Source organism: Erinaceus europaeus, chromosome 9 (assembly GCF_950295315.1).
Source record: "Erinaceus europaeus chromosome 9, mEriEur2.1, whole genome shotgun sequence".
Taxonomy (NCBI): Eukaryota; Metazoa; Chordata; class Mammalia; order Eulipotyphla; family Erinaceidae; genus Erinaceus; species Erinaceus europaeus.
This window is the reverse complement of record NC_080170.1, coordinates 29,425,663-29,446,252: the sequence shown is the minus strand read 5'-3', so window position 1 is coordinate 29,446,252 and position 20,590 is coordinate 29,425,663. Positions and strand designations below refer to the sequence as shown.

The window sequence follows — 20,590 nt, the reverse complement described above, 5'->3', positions numbered from 1 at the left end:
TATCCCCCTTTCCTCAGCTCCTGTTAATTTTTATATCATCTGTGAAACGATATCCCCTATTAGTTAGAACTGACCGTATATAAAATCCATGGTAGAGGACCAGTTTTGATGACTTTACATTTAGGTTTTGTCATTTTTCTCTCCTCAGCACATTTTTTTTTCCTTTAGGAGGTGAAAAGTAACCTCACTGCCCACTCTCAACTACTCATTACAGAACCAACCCCACTTAGTAATTATTAGGGAACTATTACTAAAGTTAGCTACATTCACATAATTCAGACATAGTCTTAGACAATTTTTGTTCCCCCTTTTCCTCAAAGCGATATTTTAAGTATTTCCTAGCTGAGTTCTTAGATACATTGAATATACATATACAGGAGGGGGCATGGCAGTGACCATTCAGTTAAGTGCACATATCATTATGCACAGGGACCCAGGTTCGGTCCCGTTCCCCCCCCCCCCCACATCGGGGTCTCCTCAGGAGTGGTGAAACAGGTCTGCAGGTGTCTGTCTTTCTCTCCCTTTCTATCTCCCCCTCTCCTTTCATTTTTTTTCTCTCTCTCTTTTTACTGTCTTCGTGTATTTGTTGGATTGAGACAGCCAGAAATTGAGAGGAAGTGTGGAAATAGAGAGGGAGAGAGATACCTGCAGCACTGCTTCACCACTTGTGAAGCTTTCTCCCTGCAGGTGGGGACCGGGGTTCAAACCTGGGTCCTTGCACATTGTAACATGTGCACTCAACCAGGTACACCACCATCTGGCCCCTTCTCTCTCTTATTTAATATCACTTTTAAAAAACATTCTAATTTAATTTTACCAGAGCACGGCTCAGCTGTAGCTTATGGTAGTGTGGGTAATTGTACCTGAGACCTTGGAGCCTCAGGCATGAAAGTCTCTTTGCATAATCATTATGCTATCTTCCCCAATTTCTCTTTGTTCTGTCAAATAAAATAAAAGGAAAAAAAAGGAAAAATGACATCTGGATGTGGTGAATTTGTAGGGTTAGCGCTGAGCCCTAGTAATAACTCTAGAGGGGGAAAAAAGATATATAGTAAGTGGTAAGTGTACTTCTGGTTGTTTGTGCCTGTTCTCTGTACAAATTATCAGATCTTCCAATAGTGAAACTATTTGGTTTATGTAGTTTAAGATTATCAGTTGATTGCCCTTTTTTGTATTTTATTTGATAGGACAGAGATACTGAGAGGAGAGGGGGAGATAGATACCTGCAGACCTGTTTCTCTGCTTATGAGTGTCCCCCCTGCAGGTGTGTGTGTGTGTGTGTGTGTGTGTGTAACCCTGGTTCTTGTGCATGGCAATGTGTGCACTTAAACAATTGATAGCTATGGGATACACACACACACACGATTTGGAAATGTTAGGATAAATTCTAATCTGTAGATTTAAAATCTTAAATCATCAATTATCATACTGACTGCCCAGATACTATTTTTTGTTTCTCCACAGTTCCAGAATTTATTGATGAGTTCTAAAGATCATTTTGGCTAATACTATAGAATTAGAATTTCTAGCCTTTGGTCTCAGATTTTTCCATTCTCTGGGGGAGTAGATAAGTGGTTTGTATTCTGTAATACTGAGAGGGTTGAACAGATTCTTTTTTTTCTTGCATAGTGGTAGTTAAAATCCTACTGACATGGAAGGGATGCTTGTTGATCATATTTATTGATCTTGAGAAAAGCGCTAATTTTAAGACATACAATACAAAGGATTTTTGTTATTGAAAATAACAAACTAATTCAACGTGTCTTAATTCTAAAAGATTAAATTAGCCTCAACACTTCCTTCCGGATTTAAAATTGAATCTGGTGGTGCTGGGTGGTGGTGCACCTGGTTAAGTGTACATTACCATGTACAAGGACCTGGGTTCATGCCCCTGCTTCCCACCTGCAGGGGGAAAGCTTCACAAGAGGTGTTCACGTCTTTCTATCTCTCTTGCCCTCTTTATGTCCCCTTTCTCTCATTTTCTCTCTGTCCTATTAAAGTTTAAAAAATTGAATCTCATGTATGTATTATCAAATAACTAGTACATTGTATGTGTCTCTAATGAAGAGACTGTCCATATCACCATATATTTGGTATGATTTTTCCATACTTTTTGTTTTAAGGCCTGATGAGCAAATATAAAATAAATTTTCTAGAAATTTGCTAAGTTTTTCTTATGTGTTTATTCCTGCTTATCACCAAATTAAAATATTGCTTAGAAGAAGTGTTGGTTCCATGTTGTAGCTTTGAGAATCTTAACTGCTTTAAATTTGTTACAAATAGTTCCTTAGGAATTTATAAAAATTCTTTTGATCTTAAGAGAACTGTCTGTTCATCAAAGTGAGGACATAGTGGTTATCTTCCCCTTCCTTCCATTTCCTTGTTGGTAATAGTACTAATATGATAAACTTCTAAAAAAAAATATGATAAACTTCTGTGCCCTGTTTTTTCACTCTGTGAGAGTGCTTATTTTTTATCATATTGTCAAAAATTGTCTTTGAGTTCTAATCATATGATTAGAGTAGAGTAGTATGAGAATATCTCTGTCCTATCAAATAAAATACAAAGAAATAAATTTACGAATAAAATACAAAATACTACTGGCTTCCTTGGACACCCAGTGATGAATTGAGTCGTGAACACTTTTATAGACTGTTGATTAACAAAGCATTTCACATCTAAGAAGTAATGAAAAAGGATCCATAGCAGGGTTGTGATCTTTAGATACCATACTGCCAATAATAGGAGAGGGGGAGAGGGAGAGGGAGAGGGAGAGAAAGTTATCAGAAGATAACATAAGATTTAAATATGATGAAAAACTTTAAATAAAATGCAAACCTTGAAAAATTATGTTCTTTATAGTTTGCTAGGTTTTTTTTTTGTTTGTTTGTTTAAGTTGTTTATTAGGTAACTACTGGGAGTCGGGCTGTAGCGCAGCGGGTTAAGCGCAGGTGGCGCAAAGCACAAGGACCGGCATAAGGATCCGGGTTCGAACCCCGGATCCCCACCTGCAGGGGAGTCGCTTCACAGGCGGTGAAGCAGGTCTGCAGGTGTCTGTCTTTCTCTCCTCCTCTCTGTCTTCCCTTCCTCTCTCCATTTCTCTCTGTCCTATCCAACAACGACAACAACAATAATAACTACAACAATAAAACAAGGGCAACAAAAGGGAATAAATAAATAAAGTAAATATTTAAATATTAGGTAACTACTATTTGTTATTGAGTGGAAATCAACGTATGTTGATGCATCGTTTTGTTTGGTGTGTATTTATTCCATTAGCTTAAGTCAACAGATATGTTGAGTCTGTCACTTGCCAGCTCTCTTGCTTGACTTTGAAGAACACATTAAAGTTATACCCAGTGTATCTTGTGGAAGAAGAGTTCGTACACAATAGTACTGAGCAGAGCTCTCAAGTGTTTGCAAGTTTAGATAGGGACAGCTGTTAACTAGAGGGAGAGGGAAGGTTTCAAGATCACAGGGAAATCTGATTCCTTTTGAACAATGAACAGGATTTTGAAGGGTAGAGATAGGAGTGTAAAAACAAAAAGATGAGGAAAACTAAAATGCTGAGAAATGTTATTTAGTCTGGTTTAGTTGGTGTATAGGACACTTGGCATAGGGAATAAGAGGAACTGAGACAGGTGTGTTTTATTAAATGGGGTTTTTTGAGTTCTATGGAGTGAAAGTAGCGAACTGTGAATAATTGAGGCAGGAAAATCCTTTAAGGCACAGTTTAGGAAGGAATTTGAAGTGAGGAGGATCAGTCTGAGTATCATTTGAGTGCTGCTGAGATGAGTATTGCTTAAATTCTTACCTGGGGCTAGGTGGTGTGCAGGGGAAGCTTCACTGTTGGTTAAGCAGTTGCATGTGTGTCTCTTTCTCCAGCTTCCCTCTCAATTTCTCTCTGTTCTATCGAGTAATAAATAAAAATTAAAAAGAAGTTTCACCTCCGATTCCCCCCGGGAGGTCTTTTTCTAACATCTCCCCTCCATGCATGTTCTTTCCCCTCCTAACTCACTAAACTTGAGTGTCTCCTGTGCTTTTATGGCATAGCCATATTGTTTTACTTGTTTTTCTTAGGCTCTTAATAGCAGATAATTTTCTTTATATTGTTAATGCAAGCTTAGTGTGAGCAAAATGGTCACGTAGTAGTACATGGTTGAATAAAGGGAGAATATGAACCATTATGGAATCTTTGTGGTCCCCTCTCCCACTTTATTGGGGAAGAAATAATTATCAGAAAGTTATTGTTTCTTATCTCCCCATAACTGTCTGCATACCATATCCACCATCAACTAAAGTCTTGGTCCCTCACTCTCTGGGTACCCCTCCCCACCCACTTTTCTTCTTTTTAAAGATACGTTTTATGAGATAGCACCCTCTGGTATTTGCACTGATTTGCAGGAATTGAACCTGCACATGCATGTCCTGCACTGTACCTACCAGTGGACCACTTTCTTGGCTGTCAAGATGGCATATTTGGAAAGGAAAAATGTTACTATAGAAGAGTCATATAGAGGGGAGTGGGGCAGTAGTGCAGTGGGTTAAACGCATGTGGTGCAAAGCACAAGGACCGGCTTAAGGATCCTGGTTTGAGCCCCCAGGTCCCCACCTGCAGGGGAGTTGCTTCACAGGCAGTGAAGCAGGTCTGCAGATGTCTATCCTTCTCTCCCCCTTCCTGTCTTCCCCTCCTCTCTCCATTTCTCTCTGCCCTATCTGACTACAACGACTCAATTACAACAATAAAGCAACAAGGGTAACAAAAGGGAAAATAAATAAATATTAAAAAAATTTTTTTTAAAGGTCATACTAGAGGTAGATAAGCATAATTTGACTCAGCTGATTATGGGTTGAAGGATTATCTTGTTATAATATTGCTCCTGGCGAATACTTCCTGAGTAGTTATTATGTATCAGACACTATTCTAGTATTGCCCCTTATTTGACCTTCATAGCAATCCTGTGAGGCAGGTGCAGCTATACAGTCAGAAGAATTAGGCCTATAGTTACAAAGTACTAAATCCAGAAGTCTTGTTTTAGAATTTGGAATGTTCTCTAGACAGTATTTTTACTACTGTCTAGTAGTGATTGACAGTTAAAACTCAGTGTCAAAAATAAGGTCAACAGAGCTCTGAACTCCAACTCTATCAGGACCTGGAAGGAGAAGAGAGAAAAAGAAGGATATTCAGAAGTAGTAACAAGTGTGACTGAGAAGACAGGATCCTAGAAAATGGGCAAACATATATAAACATAAGAATAGTAGTTAGAGTAGTTAGTCCATATCTGTGACTTTGGGAAAACTATTGCAGTTTTCATTGGAGGGAATGGGGTTACAGGACTCTGGTAGAGGGTAGGTATAGTGTGGAACTATACTCCTGATATCTCATAATTTTGTAACTCAATACTAAATCACTAATTAAAAAAAAAGGGTCAAGAGAATCTAGTTAGAGAGGACTTTTAGTTATACTGAGTTTGAATCTGTAGTTACCCAGGCAGAGATATCCAGAACACAGTTTAAGGCTATGTTGAGACAAAGGTTAAAGATTAAGAATAATCCACTTAGTATAATAAAGATGTTTTTATGCTTCCTAAGGGAGAGATTTTTAAAATTTTTTTATTTTTCTTTATTGGGGAATTAATGTTTTATATTCGACAGTAAATACAATAGTTTGTACATGCAAAACATTTTCCAGTTTCCCATATAGCAATACAACCCCCACTAGGTCCTTTGTCATCCTTTTTGGACCTGTACTCTCCCCCACACCCATCCCAGAGTCTTTTACTTGGGTGCAGTACACCAATTCCAGTTCAGATTCTACTTGTGTTTGGGAGAGATTTTTTTTTAAATTACTTATTTTCCTTTTTGTTGCCCTTGTTGTATTTTATTGTTGTAGTCATTGTTGTTATTGATGTCGTTGTTGGATAGGACAGAGAGAAATGGAGAGAGGAGGGGGAGACAGAAGGGGAGAGAAAGATAGACACCTGCAGAGCTGCTTCACTGCCTGTGAAGCGACTCCCCTGCAGGTGGGGAGCTGGGAGCTCAAACCGGGATCCTTATGCGCTTGGCACCACGTGCGCTTAACCTGCTGCGTTACTGCCTGGTTCCCAGGGAGAGATTTTTTTTAAAAAAATCAATTCCATTAAAAAATTTTTTGTTAATTTTTATTTTTTATTTTATTTTATTAATTTTTTTATTTAAGAAAGGATTAACAATAATTTTTATTTTTGTGAGAGATGCAGAACGAAACACACAGAAACACCAGAGCACTGTTCAGCTCTGGCTTCTGGTGGTGCGGGGGATTGAACCTGGGATTTAGGAGCCTCCGACCTGATAGTCTGTTTGCATGACCATTATGCTGTCTACTCCCACCAGGGAGAGATTTTTAAATGGCTGTAGAATTAAGTTGATGCTTTAGAGTGTGAGAGAAGACATTCCTAACAGAATTGAGAAAGGAGGGCTGGTTAACTAGGTGGAGTATTGCAGTAGGACTCTTTCTTGATAAATTGATAAGTCGAGTATTGCAGTAGGACTCTTTCTTGATAAATTGGTAAGTCTGTGTTCCTTTTCAGCAGCTAAGATAGGACCCATAGTGTAGTTGACATCACTTTTACCTTTAGTCAACAGAATACTCATTTTTTTTCTTTCTTTTTTTTTTTTCTGTGTTCGCCATACCTGTATTGTTTTCTCTATTGTGAGATAAGTTTCTATTTTGTCTGCTTCTTTATTGTCTAAAACTTCCCTTATTACCCCCTTTCATTTCTTTTAGGTCTTTTCCAAGAGAAATAATGCTCTAGGTTTTAGAAGGTCTTACCATATATTTTTTTAAAGTTAAAAAAAAAAACAACAACAAGGGGCTGGGTGATGCTCCTGGTTGAGTGCACATGTTACAATGCTCAAGGACCCAGGTTCGAGTCCCTGGTCCCCCACCTGTAGGGGGGAAGCTTTGCGAGTGGTGAAGCAGGGTTGCAGGTGTCTCTCTCTTGTCTATATCAGCCCCTTTCGTCTTGATTTCTGGCTGTCTCTATCCAATAAATAAATAAAGATAATAAAAATTATAAAAAATTGTTGTTAAAAAGAAAAAAAACTCTTAAGACCAAGGTAAATAATGGTTTGGTTCCGGGTTGAGAAGCATGGCTTCTGAAGGAGTGTTGCAGTTCTTCCAACCAGGACCACGAGTTTTAGAATTGAGTTTTTCCTTTAAAGATCTTAACTACTGTTTGCATCACTGACTGGTCTTAAATCTAAAAATGCCCCCTTTTGAATGTTATGTAGTTATAGCTCTGTATCTGTGGAAAAATGTCTGGTTTGCAGTTAGGTCAAGTACCATCTTAGCTTAATTAAAATGACTAGATCTGTCTTCCTAAGTCATTCTGTACTTCCAACTCCTAGACATGATTTGGTATGGTGGCACAGAAGATGAAAGTTCCTGCTTTGTTTAGTCACTTGTGTGTTTATTGTTCTGGGTGGAATTTAGAATTACTTTTGCTGACCCTTGATTTTCTCCTGCAAAAGACTTTATTTGGGATTCTAAGTTGTTAACCAAAATCACATTAAATATTTAAATTTTGATATGGTCAACATTGTCTTAATGAGTTTTCCCATCTAGGAATATGATGAGTTCCCCCCACCCCCAAGGATGACTTGACTGACAGTTCTGAAAAAGTCTGTACTTTCTTCACACAAGTTACATATATTTTCTTAGTTGATTTACAGGTATTTTATAATTTTTTTTACTATTATGATTATGATATATATATGTGTGTGTGTATATATATATATATATATATATTTTTTTTTTTTTTTTACCTAGTAGGTTAGGTTATTATTGAGCTGTTGGAAGCCAGTAATCTTTTAATGTTTTAATTTTCTTTTTACAGATTTATTAATGAGAGGCTGAGTGGTGGTGAACCTGATTGAGTGCACACTTAGGGGCCTGGGTTCAAGCCCCTGCACCCCACCTGTGGGGGTTAGGGGAAAGCTTCACAAACGGTGAAGCAAGGCTGCAGGTGTCTTTTTGTCTTTCTATCTCCCTCTCCCGTCTCGATTTGTCTCTATCCAATAATAAATAAAATATTAAAAATAAAGCAAATTTATTAAGGAGAGAGATGTAGATCAGGAGGAGGAAAGAGAACCAAAGTAGTGCTATTGGCACCTGTGGTGCGAGTTTAGAACTCAGGGACCTCATGCTTGAGAGTCCAACATTTTATCCTTGCTTCTCTTCCTGGTCCATAACCTTTAAACTTTGACAGAATTTATTTATTTACTTTTTTTTTCTGCCTCCAGGGTTATTGCTGGGGCTCAGTACCTGCACTATGAATCCACTGCTCCTGGAGGCCATTTTCTCCATTTTGTTGCCCTTGTTATAGTTGCCATTGCTGTTATTGGATAGAACAGAGAATTCGAGAGAGGGGGAAAGATAGATTCCTGCAGACCTGCTTCACCAGCAGCAGGTGGGAAGAGGGTGGGGCTCAAACCGGGTTCCTTACTCCTCCTGGTCCTTGCACTTAGCTCCATGTGCTACTGCCTGGCCCCCTATTTACTTACTTTTAAAAATATTAGCTTATTTTATCTTAATGAGATAAATAGAAAAGAACACTGCTCAGTTTTGGCTTATGGTAGTGCTAGGTATTGAACCTGGGACCTTGGAGCCTTAGGCATGAGTCTTTTTGAATAACCATTATCCTGTCTCCTCTGCCCTTGAAAAAAAAATATCTAAGAGGATTTTTAATTTTCCTCCCTTTCCAATTTCTCCCCCCAACACCAGAACACTGTTCAGCTCTGGTTTATGCTGGTGTCAGGAATTGAAGTTGGTCTAGAAGATTTAGACAGCAAAGTGTTAAGAAACTGATGTGCTGTTTCCCCAGCCCAATTTTCTGATTTTTAAATTTTTAAAAAAATCTTTATTTATTTGATAGAGACAGCCAGAAATTGAGAGGAAGGGGGAGACAGAGGAGACAGACACCTGCAGCAGTGCTTATCCATTTGTGAAGCTTTCCCCCTTTAGATGGGGACTAGGGGCTTGAACCCAGGTCTTTGAACTCTGTGACATGTGCACTCGACCAGGTGTGCCACCACCCAGCCCCCAATTTTCTGATTTTTTAATGGGTTAAATTTCATACTATTATACAGTGTGTTTTATAGAATAAAATGCAAATATCTAAATAACTTCTGTATCATATGCCTTTTGAGAAAGATTAGGAGATAAAAGTAATGAGAAGAGACAAGATAAAAGTTGGGGGGGAGAAGGTTAGATAGACTGGGGATAGGAACTAGGTTGTTTTGGAATGATCTTGTCTTAGGGTCAGTATAATGAAGTTCAGAGGATTACATTGATTCAGTATGAAAATCTGACCAACTTTTCATAGCCTGATGTTTGGACAAGATAAAGCAATACTGTGTGGATCCACGTAAACTTTCTATTTTTTCTTTTTTATAGTATTCAAAACTAACTGCCAGACTCCCCTCCCCTTCCTTTCCTCCCTTCTTCCCTGCCTCCTTCCTTTGTTTCTTCCTAAGAGGACAGTACCATTCTAGGCACATGCAACACTGGAAATAAGAATTCTGGACCTCATACTCTTATATCTCACACTACTATACCACCACCTGGACTGCAAATCTTGTCTTTTGAATGTTAAAATGACATTTTGTACACCTTAATTAAACCTTGAAATAGGAATTAGTCAAGTGAGACGCATGTGATCTCAGGATCCTCAAAATAAGTCACTTGGATAATGCTTTTGTACCATGTGTACAAAGCAGGTTTGAGCTCAGTCCCCACCAAATTGAAGGAAGCTTCGGTGCTATCTCTTATCTTGGAGGAAGAAAAAGATTCTTGATTTCACTCTTCACACAAATATAAATGAAAACCAGTAAAATCTCACTACGGACTACCCTGAAAGATAGAAACAACCCAGTGACAAATTCTGAACTTGCACATAAGCATTTTAGAAAGATACCATGTGTGCTATTTGGTTTAACGACCTTGTAGTTTGACTTCTTTACCTTTATTTAGATGCACGGTAAAAAGCCAAATAAATTGTATGCCATATATGATCTGAAATGCAGCCAGTTAAGGATAATAAGATCTGATGTTTAACAGTTCAGCATTGTTGATGTCGACATTTATTTGACATATCAGCAACAAAGTTGGCATAAGCCACTATTAAAAGATTGATCTCTTGTGTAACAATCAAGTAAAACGAGTTGGTATGATATAACTACCTTAAAACAAGTTACAAATAGTGGCTTGTCTGGTATCTGATTGGGATACATAGTTTTATGCTTGTGTACATGCAACTCATCACACCTGCCACCAAAGTTGTGTGGATTTTCCTGTTAGGATCTGCTTTTGGAGAAAGGAAGGTTTCTTTGCTGTGTTGTATTAGTAAAATGTTTCTTATGGGGGAAGCAATTACAGAAGCCAGACCTCCCACCTTCTGCACTCCATAATGATCCTGGGTCCATACTCCCAGAGGGATAAAGAATAGGAAAGCTATCAAGGGAAGGGATTGGATACAGAGTTTTGGTGGTGGGGATTGTGTGGCATTGTTGTACCCCTCTTATCTTATGGTCTTGTATTACCATTTTATAAGTAAAACATTTTTTTTTAGTTCCTTATGATTTGAAGAGCTTTTTCAGTCTTTTAGGAAAGTTGGGTATCTATTCTACAGTAAAAATGTCAAAAGCCTTAGATATAGCCCACCGAACCGGGTGGTGGCGCAGCCAGTTAATCATACATAGCATTAAGTGCAACTATCTGGGTTCCAGTCCCTACCTCCTCACCTGCAGGGGGGACATTTCACAAGTGGTGAATCAGGCCTGCAGGTCTATCTTTCTCCTCTGTCTCTCCCATCTATCTCTCTGTTTCTCTCTGGCAAATCCAAAAAAATGGAAAAAATGGCTGCCACTATCCATGGATTCACAGTGCTGGCAGGCGCTGAGTCCCAGCAATAAGCTGGAGGCAAAAAAAGAAAAAAAGCTCACTATCACTTGTCATGTTTTGGCAAAAATACATTCTTAATTTTTAAAGAATTGTCTTGCATATATATTTTTGTCCAAGGTCTTTTTTAAAAGTCATGAATTGGATCTATGAAATAGCTCACTTGGATAGTGTTTTGGTTTTTTTTTTTGGGTCATGTACACCACCCAAATTCAAGCCTGGGGGGGAGGTGGTGCATGCATAGAAGGAAGCTTTTGGTGCTGTGGTCTTTTACTATCTACATCTAAAAAAAAAAAAATTTAAGTCATAGATTGTCCTTGGCTTTATTAGTAGAGATGAGATTAATACAGATCTGGAAAGATTAAGTCTGTGTCATGCAAGAGGCTGAAAAATAGTTTACTGGGTAGGTTGTGTGCCTTGTCAAAAGTAAAGGCCCAAGTTTGAGTTCTGGCACTGTGTGTATGTGTGTGTGTGTGTGTGTGTGTAATTTTACTGGGGTTGTGAAATTCTTTATGCTCATCTCTGTCACTGCAAAAAACATAAGTTATGACACACTGAGAGTTACGACTCCAGAAGCACTTGTTTTATTAACATAGTAGGGCATTTTATGATGTTTTAAGCATTGTCATTCATTTTTAATGCTTTCAGACCAGATCTTCAGATGCTCACTCATCTGGATCCTCAGATGCACATGTAAGTATAAAAGACAGTCTTATTCTAAAATATAATTTCTCTTTGTATTTGTAATATTTCTTAATAAATATTACATTATGTCTGTTTTTCATTTGCCTTTCTAATATCCTCTTTTTGTGTGGTTCATTCACATGATTATGTGGGCCAATTCAGACCATGTGTTAGAAGCTTAATATATAGTTCCTTGTTTTTATTTATTTATTTTTTACTATGCTTACAAAATTTTGTACCCAGATGTATGTACATGCTTGTACACTGACTATGAGAGAGCATTATACATATTCTTAGCACACGTCCCTGCAATCCAGCAAGCATAACTTTGATCTAGTCTTTCTTTTTTATATATATTTTTATTTATTTTCCCTTTTGTTGCCCTTGTTTTTTTTTGTTGTAGTTAATTATTGTTATTGATGTCATCATTGTTAGATAGGACAGAGAGAAATGGAGAGAGGAGAAGACAGAGAGGGGGAGAGAAAGATAGACATGTACAGACCTACTTCACCGCCTGTGAAGCGACTCCCCTGCAGGTGGGGAGCCGGGGCTCGAACCGGGATCCTTAGGCCGGTCCTTGTGCTTTGTGCCACCTGCGCTTAACCCGCTGTGCTACCACTGGACTCCCTAATCTAGTCTTTCTAAGGACATCTTAGTGCTCCTTAGGGGGAATAAAAAAATCTTAAGATATCTTTGTTGCTGGGGATAGACTTTTTGTTTTGTTTACAGTTTCTTTTTTAAAAATCCTGCAATAAAAATAAACAGACCTTGATTACAGCAGTTGTTCAGGTATAGTTTTCAGACTCGTGGAAGTCACTCATTTTTTTCTGGGAACTTAAGAGTTTCTTTTTGATTTTTCTTTTTGATTTTTCTCTTATTTTCTTTTTGATTTTTTGATTTTTCTTTTTGATTTTTCTCTTATTTTCATCTATTTTAGATAGAGACAAAGAGAAATGGAGAAGCAAGGGGGAGGTAGAAAGAAAATGAGACACCTGTAGCACTGCTTCACCACTTGTGAAACTTCCCTCCTACAGGTGGGAACTGGGGGCTTGAAAAGTGTCCTTGCTCACTGTAATATATGAACTCAACCAGGTGCACCACCCCTGGCCCCCCTAACTATTTTCTAACAATGTGAAAGCATTATTTGCCTCTTTTGCATTAGTGGTGCAAATGTAATTTATTGATAACCTTTCCTTGCATCTTAGCACAGCTCAGGGTGTCATCAGTTCATTAGCAATTATTTTTTCTTCTTTCATTGAGCACAGGAAGAATATGCTAGTTCCCCTTAATGTTATTGATGAAGCACTATAGTTATTAAATCTTGTCTTTGTGTCTATAATGAAAAGAGAAACATGTGTAAGGCAGTCCTGCTTGCTACTGTGTCATGTTTGTCTTGAAGAGTACTTTATGAGATTAAGTTGAGAAATAAAACTTTTCCCCCCCCCATGGAGTAACACACTTGTGTGAAGGAGCAACTGATAAATTAATTAAACTAGGGGGTTTGCCAAATGATTTCCTGGACATGAAGAAGTCAGTGTACTCCAAGGAAAATTAACTGATGAAAAATTTGAACTCCCAAGTGTAAGCTAGAAATACTGAAAACTTTTCTTGTATTTAGGAACTTTTCTAATGAAATAATTGATTATATTAGGTGATGTGATTTTTAAAAAATGTGTTTACTTTTTTAAAGATGGATGCATCTGGACCCTCAGATAATGATGTGCCAAGTCGAACACGACCTAAGAGCCCAAGAAAGCATAATTATAGGAATGAGAATGCCCGAGAAAATCTTGGTGATTCTCCTCATCAGAATGTCTCAAAAGTAAGTGTTGATCAAGAAAGGAGAGGTCCGGGAGGTGGCGCAGTGGATAAGCGCTAGACTCTCAAGCTTGAGGCCCTGAGTTCAATATCCTGCAGCACATGTAGTAGAATGATGTCTGGTTCTTTCTGTCTCTTCTCCTATCTTTCTCATTAATAAATTTTAAAAAGAGAGATAAAGAAAGGATAGTTACTGTTTTTTTTTAATCTGCCTTTAAATTTAGTAGTTGTGTATTTTTTAGTTTTATACTTATTTTATCTTGTACTATTTGAAAATAGGATTCTTTTTTGTTTTTATCAGAGCTCGGTTCAGCTCTGGCTTATGGTGCTGCTAGTGATTGAACCTGGGAACTTTGGTGCTTCAGGCATGAAAGTCTTTTTGCATAACCATTATGCTATCTCCTCAACAGGATTTTTTTTTTTTTTTGTATTTGGGTTAAATATAAACTCAGGTTCTTAATTTTTTACTTTTAATTTTTTACTTTGAGCTACATTTTGCATGTGGCTCAAAATGACTAATAATCAGATAGATTGTCTTGACTTTATACTAGGCATTTACTAAATCTAGTGCCAAGCACTAGTCATGAGGATGTAAATGTTTTTAGCTCTCAGGAAGCAAATAGGAGCAGGTGCTGTCCATTATAGTTAGTGCATTGCTCAGGCCAATAACATAACACATAGAGGGACCTTCTTTAATGCAAAGTACTATTATATTCTTTCAGTCGTTTCTGTCACCAACTAATTTGTATGTATGTGTCACTAATTTGGAAAATAAGAAAATTGTCAACCACCAGTCAACTCACTGTCAATTGATAACATTTAAAATATGTTTATTTAATTATTAACATGAGAGAACTGTAACATAACTCTGAGACTTGGTGGTGGTTCATGTTTTTTATTTCTCAGCATAAATGTATTTGTAGAAATGTATTCTTATTTTGCTGAGATTTACTTCAGAAGACAATTTAGTGTGGCTTAGGAGGTGGTGCAGTGGATAAAGTATTGAACTCTAAACCATGAGTTCTTGAGTTTAAGCCCTGTCGCTGCATGTGACAGTGATGCTCTGGTTTGACCCCCTCCCATTAATTATTATTTTTTTTAAATGAGAGTAAGATCCAGAGAAAGAAACAGAGTGAGAGTAGAGCACTTAGGCGTTAATTTTTTTTTTTCATAATTACTGTACTATCTCCCCAGGCCAAGAAACGTTCTTTAATTAGTTTGATAAGAAAGAGAAATTGAAAGGGAAAAGGAATAGAGAGGGAGAGTGAGACAGACACCTGTAGCACTGCTTCACTACTTGTAAACCTTTCCTACAAGTGGGACTGGTGGCTTGAGCCTGGGTCGTTATGAGTGGTAATATGTTCACTTAGCCATTTACATTGCTGCCCAGCTCCTGGCAAGAAACTTTGAAATATGATGTGATTGTATTTTGAGTAAATTTGCCACACTTTCTTTAATCATTAGTATTTTACGTGTTTAAGTTTAGTTCTTAGACTATAAATAAAATTTGAGCAAGAATTTGTTCTGTAGAATTGTTTTACATTAAATTTGTCTGTAATCTTAGTATTCTCCCACCCCATTTTCTTTAAACATTTGATGTTGAAACAAACATTGCTGAATGATGGTTAAGCATTTTTTATGTTTTGGAGGAAAAGTTTTGCTTTCAATCTATTCCTGAAGTCTTTATTGACTTTTGGGTTATAAACTGCCCACTTTTTTTTTTTTTTTATAGTTTAACTTTAAAGTAATTTACAGCAATATTGCTTTTCTATTCTGCATTTCTCCAGGACAAGATGACTTAACCATGGGATAAAGTCTAATTTTGTGATGGGATACTTTCTCAGTTTGGTAGATGATAGAGAAAACTGCATCATCAGCTGCAGATTAGTATTTTATTACTACATTTAATAAACATTACTAAGTCAAGGAATTTATAACTTTCAATTTGAGTAGCTGATTGAATAGCTAAAGGCCTCCAATTTATTCAAGCCATCCTTCAGAAGAAATTTGCTTCTATGCTATATAAATGAAGATTTTATTAAAATATTTTCTCATATTCAAAGTAATTGAAGGTCTAGGTGGTAGCACACCTGGTAGGGCACACACATCAGCATCTGGGAGGACTGAGGATCAAATTCTGAGTCCTCATTTGCAGGGGAAGGGATGGTGCAGTGACTTTACCAGTGTTGGAACAATGCAGTAGGTGTCTCTTTCCCTTTTCCCCATCAAAGAAAAAGACTGCTGGGTGCAATGGAGTCTTGCAGGCAGAAAGGTAATCCTTGTGCAACAGTTAACAGTTAATTGATTAATGCTTGCTTGTTCTGAAATCTGAAAAACTGTTAGCATCATTAGTATTATTGATAAAGAATGAGTTTGACTTATGGAATTAAGTTAGGAAAGAAAATGATGTGATTTATATTACTTAAAATAGGGTTTACTGGTAGTATTTGATTTCCTGATATAAAACCATGAAAATAATTTTCTCCCTATTTAAATATTTTCATTCACTGTTGCTTTGGCCAGAAACATCTTTCCCTTAATTTCTTTTTTTCCTATGAATAAGTAGGTTGAGTATATTGTAAACCTTGATATTTCTCTGTTTTACCTTTAAAAAAAGTCTTGTGTGTGTTTACTGGTCTTAAGCTAGCAATTGACAATCTTCAGTGAATACTTAAGTCAGCCTGACGTAGGTGCCTTATTTTTGAAGAAACTCTACCTTTTCTTATTTATAGTAAAATTTATTTTTAAAAAATTACTTTACCTGAAGACTTGGTTATTAGTTGAAGTATCTCAGTTAAATTATAGGCAGCATTTAAGAATATATTATATGTATATACATATATATATATAAAGGTATGCTATTTGTTTCTTTTTATAGCCTCCTGTAGAAAATAAGCTCAAAGCATTCAGTATTGGAAAAATGAGTACAGCTAAACGAACTTTAAGTAAGAAGGAACAAGAAGAATTGAAAAAAAAGGTAATGTTTGTGTTTGAGTCATCTTTGAAGAGAAATATGTATAAGGGGTAATAACTATGGGTGGTAGAGATGGTTTTCAAAGATTTTTTGGCGTCCAGGTATTTTCAGTTTCCACTTACAAGTCTAGTCTGTAAAACAAGGTATTTCCAGAGGTTCAGCTTATGTTCCTACTCCCTGTACCATTTCTTTCTTGTCTTGTCTTTTTCTTTCTTTCTTTTTTTCTTTTTTTTATGGAACAGTTTTATTTTGTGACCTATCTTTGTGTAGGCAATTCTTCTTCTAGCGTTTGCCCTTCAATTATGTGTTCTGATATATTGTACCCACTGCTCTTTCTTGGATGAACACTTTATTTTACTATACACGTATGCTTTTTTTTTTCTCTACCATTTTTCCCTTTCAGTTTTATCTTAAAGATCACTAAAAGGGGGAAAAGAGAGAGAAAGAGAGAAAGAAAGGAAGAAAGAAAGAAAGAAAGAAAGAAATCCATAGCACTGCTCAGCCCTGGCTTATGGTGGTGTGGGGGCATTGAACCTGGGATCTCAGAACCTCAGGCATGAGAGTTTCTATGCGTAACCATAATGCTATCTACTCTGTTCTGCAAAAAATACTGAGTTAAAAAAAAAAAGTAGATTGGAGCTGGGTGGTGGCACATGCAGTTGAGTGCAGAAGATATGGGTTCAAGCCCCTGGCCTTTACTTGCAAGGGGGAAGCTCTACCAGTAGTGAAGCAGTGCTTGCAGATGTCTCTCTCACTTTGTAACTCCCCATCCCTCTTGATTTCTCTCCATCCTGTCAAATAAGAGAAAAATAAAATGTAGACGTGCAATAGTTTATTCCACAAAAATTCTATTGAGGCCTCTGTATTTTGGTCTTTTGCCAGTACAGATAATGCCATTATGCATAAGACTTTTTGGTAGTATCTTTGGTATACTTACAGGAGTTGCTAACTGGGTCGAATGGAAAAAATGCATAAATGTAGCTCATCTTGCTGCTGTCAGTTATTCAGGTCATTTTGCATTCCTATCAAGTGCATTAGAGATTATTCCCCTATAACCTTCTAACAAAGGATGTTATAGGAGAAATTTTTTCAGTCTCCTTGAAGAAAATGGTATCACTGTAGTTTGAAATTTATAGTTCTCTTGCAAGTAAGGTTGAATAGCAGCTTCTCATGTATTTGTGTGAAGTATCTTCTCAGTTATTCATATCTAGACCAGTCTTTATTTAATTTTAATTTTATTATTTTTAAAATTTTTTTTCTTTTTTTTAACATTTATTTTATTTATTTATTCCCTTTTGTTGCCCTTGTTGTTTTATTATTGTAGTTATTATTGTTGTTGTCGTTGTTGGATAGGACAGAGAGAAATGGAGAGAGGAGGGGAAGACAGAGAGGAGGATAGAAAGATAGACACCTGCAGACCTGCTTCACCGCCTGTGAAGCGACTCCCCTGCAGGTGGGGATCCGGGGTTCGAACCCGGATCCTTATGCCGGTCCTTGTGCTTTGCGCCACCTGCGCTTAGCCCGCTGCACTACAGCCCGACTCCCTATTTTTTAAATTTTTTATTGTCACCAAGGTAGCGATGGTGTTCAGTTCTGACACTATGAATCTACTGGCCCCAGTGGCCACTTTTTCCTTTTTTCTTCCTATTTTATTGACCAGGACAGAGAGAAATTGAGAGAGGATGGGGAGGTAGAGAGGAAGAAAAGTAACTTAGCTCTGTGTAAAGTGTATTAACACATTGTGGTACAAGTTACAGTGTTTTTCTCATCAAGTTACCCCAGAATTTTTCATTGAAATCAGTCATCTACTTCTTTCTGACTTGAGATACTCCATTTTTGAATACTAGGTTTCTACATACTATTGTATTTATTTTCATATTTTTTATATTCATATTTTCTATGTTTTGTTGACCTTTTTCTATTTTGTACATGTTTTGGGGACATTTAAAATATTTATAGTTGACATTGTCAAGATTTTTTAGCTGTTTTTACAACTCCTGGAGATATTGCTGCTTCAACTTTTTTGTGTTGTTTATATTTATTTCTTTTCTAGTAAGGGGGTGGGGATAGAAAGGTACCAGCTTCACTTTGGCACATTCTATACTGAGGATCAAACTCAGAACCTTATCTTTCAGAATCCAGCACTATGCCACCTCCTGAACCATGCTGCTGTTTTAACTTTTTTTTTCTTTTAACATTCATTCATTCATTCATTCATTCATTCATTCATGAGAGAGAACTAGAGCATCATGTTGGCCCATGTGATGCTAGGGATTGATCTTTGGACTTGATGCTTTGAGGATCCAACACTTTATCCTTTACTAACTCTTCAACTTCTGTCTTCAGTGGTTTCTAAAAGTCAGCAATTAAATCATCATGCCTAGGAAAATTTGTAACATGAACAGAATTACATATATGTTTTGTGCTGTTACTATGCAGTTTGATCTTCGAATTGTCTAAACACTGTGTGTGTGTGTGTGTGTGTGTGTGTGTGTGTGTGTGTGTGTGCGTGTGTGCGTGTTTTCTGGACCCATAAATTGCTAATAGATGAGCAAAACTCCCTTAGATTCAATGTTAATATCTAATACCTACTCAGAATCAGATAGTGTATTTATCTTAAGCTATGCTTTTATTTTTGTGTGTATTCAGGAGGATGAGAAAGCAGCTGCTGAGATTTATGAAGAATTTCTTGCTGCTTTTGAAGGTAGCGATGGTAATAAAGTGAAAACATTTGTGCGTGGAGGTGTTGTTAATGCAGCTAAAGGTAAGCGTGTATATTATGATCATGAGAATACTCAAACATCTTGATTGAATAGCTGCCAGTAATTATGAAGTTTGGTTACTTCTAAATTTCATGTTTGCTTTTTATCAGCACCCTCTAGTGGTGATTTTTTATTTAAAAAATTCTGGCCAAATGTGGATTAGTGAAAAATTAGGACCAGATAATTTTTTAAAAAATAATTAAATATCTTCCAAGTTTCAAGAGAGCAGAGTGCTTTGAAAAATCCAAATATATTTTATAACTTACAATAAAATCATTAAATTATTAGTTTGTAGAGAAAGGCAGTGTGCTATTTGAACTTAATTTCTTATTTTGCTAATAGAGATTATAGCACTGAATGCATTTTACATTTTCAAAAATCTAAAATCAGTAAAAAAATACAAATAATGAAATTAGTTTTGAAAAGTAGAATTTTAAATTTCAGAAGAACATGAAACTGATGAAAAAAGAGGAAAAATCTATAAGCCATCTTCAAGATTTGCAGACCAAAAAAACCCGCCAAATCAGTCATCTAATGAAAGACCACCATCTCTTCTTGTGATAGAAACCAAAAAACCTGTAAGTCCTACTTAAGTAAGTGACCATCTATATTCAAAGATGACATTGCCAGTGATAACTTTTAGTACTTCCACTGGGAGTAGAACATTGCCTTCTTGATTTTGGGGGTTGATACTGGGTTCTGATGTGTAACCTTCCTAAATGAGAGATAATAAATTAATTAGAGTATGGCATGGAGATGATATTCTTTTTAAGCTCTTTGAATAGTGGGAATTAATTTGGTTTTGTTAGTAGCATACTGGAAGTCAAAGTTGACTGTACTTTAAATGTAAATGTAAAATAAGATTGTCTTTGTAAATATTTTTAGTCTGGAGTGCCAGTTTCTTTAAGGCTATTTGTACTCCAAAATGTGTAGGTTGTTTACAACAGTTTTAGAATTGTCAGGACTAGTGATTCCTTTAAATATTGTCTTAGAATGTTGCTTTTGACTGGGGTTTTATGGGAGATAGTACATAAATACAAGTCTTGTCATTTGGGCATGAATTTGATGAAGAAAAGGGGCTACTGAATAGTGAAGCTGGTTTTCCTTATGACTTTAAAGGTACTCTAGAAACAAAGCAGCTTTTCTCAGCTAGAACTTATATATCATAATGATACCTTTTTTTTTTTCCCCCCTCCTCCAGGGTTATTGCTGGGCTCGGTGCCTGCACCATGAATCCACTGCTCCTGGAGGCCATTCCCCCCCCCCCTTTTGTTGCCCTTGTTGTAGCTTTGTTGTGGTTATTATTATTGCCCTTGTTGACACAATTTGTTGTTGGATAGGACAGAGAGAAATGGAGAGAGGAGGGGAAGACAGAGAAGGGGAGAGAAAGATAGACACTTGCAGACCTGCTTC

At 36.9% G+C, this 20,590-nt stretch overlaps 1 protein-coding gene across 2 annotated transcripts in view; it reads left to right on the top strand.

Moving 5' to 3' along the window:
• The window catches only part of U2SURP (U2 snRNP associated SURP domain containing), a 56,380-nt gene that overhangs the window by 1,329 nt on the left and 34,461 nt on the right, over nucleotides 1–20,590 (top strand). For both annotated transcript variants that reach the window (XM_060197555.1, XM_060197554.1), the window contains exons 2-6: nucleotides 11,588–11,632; nucleotides 13,314–13,445; nucleotides 16,320–16,418; nucleotides 19,065–19,179; nucleotides 19,622–19,755. In XM_060197555.1, the coding sequence (XP_060053538.1) occupies nucleotides 11,588–11,632; nucleotides 13,314–13,445; nucleotides 16,320–16,418; nucleotides 19,065–19,179; nucleotides 19,622–19,755 (525 nt within the window). The remainder of the gene's footprint in view (nucleotides 1–11,587; nucleotides 11,633–13,313; nucleotides 13,446–16,319; nucleotides 16,419–19,064; nucleotides 19,180–19,621; nucleotides 19,756–20,590) is intronic.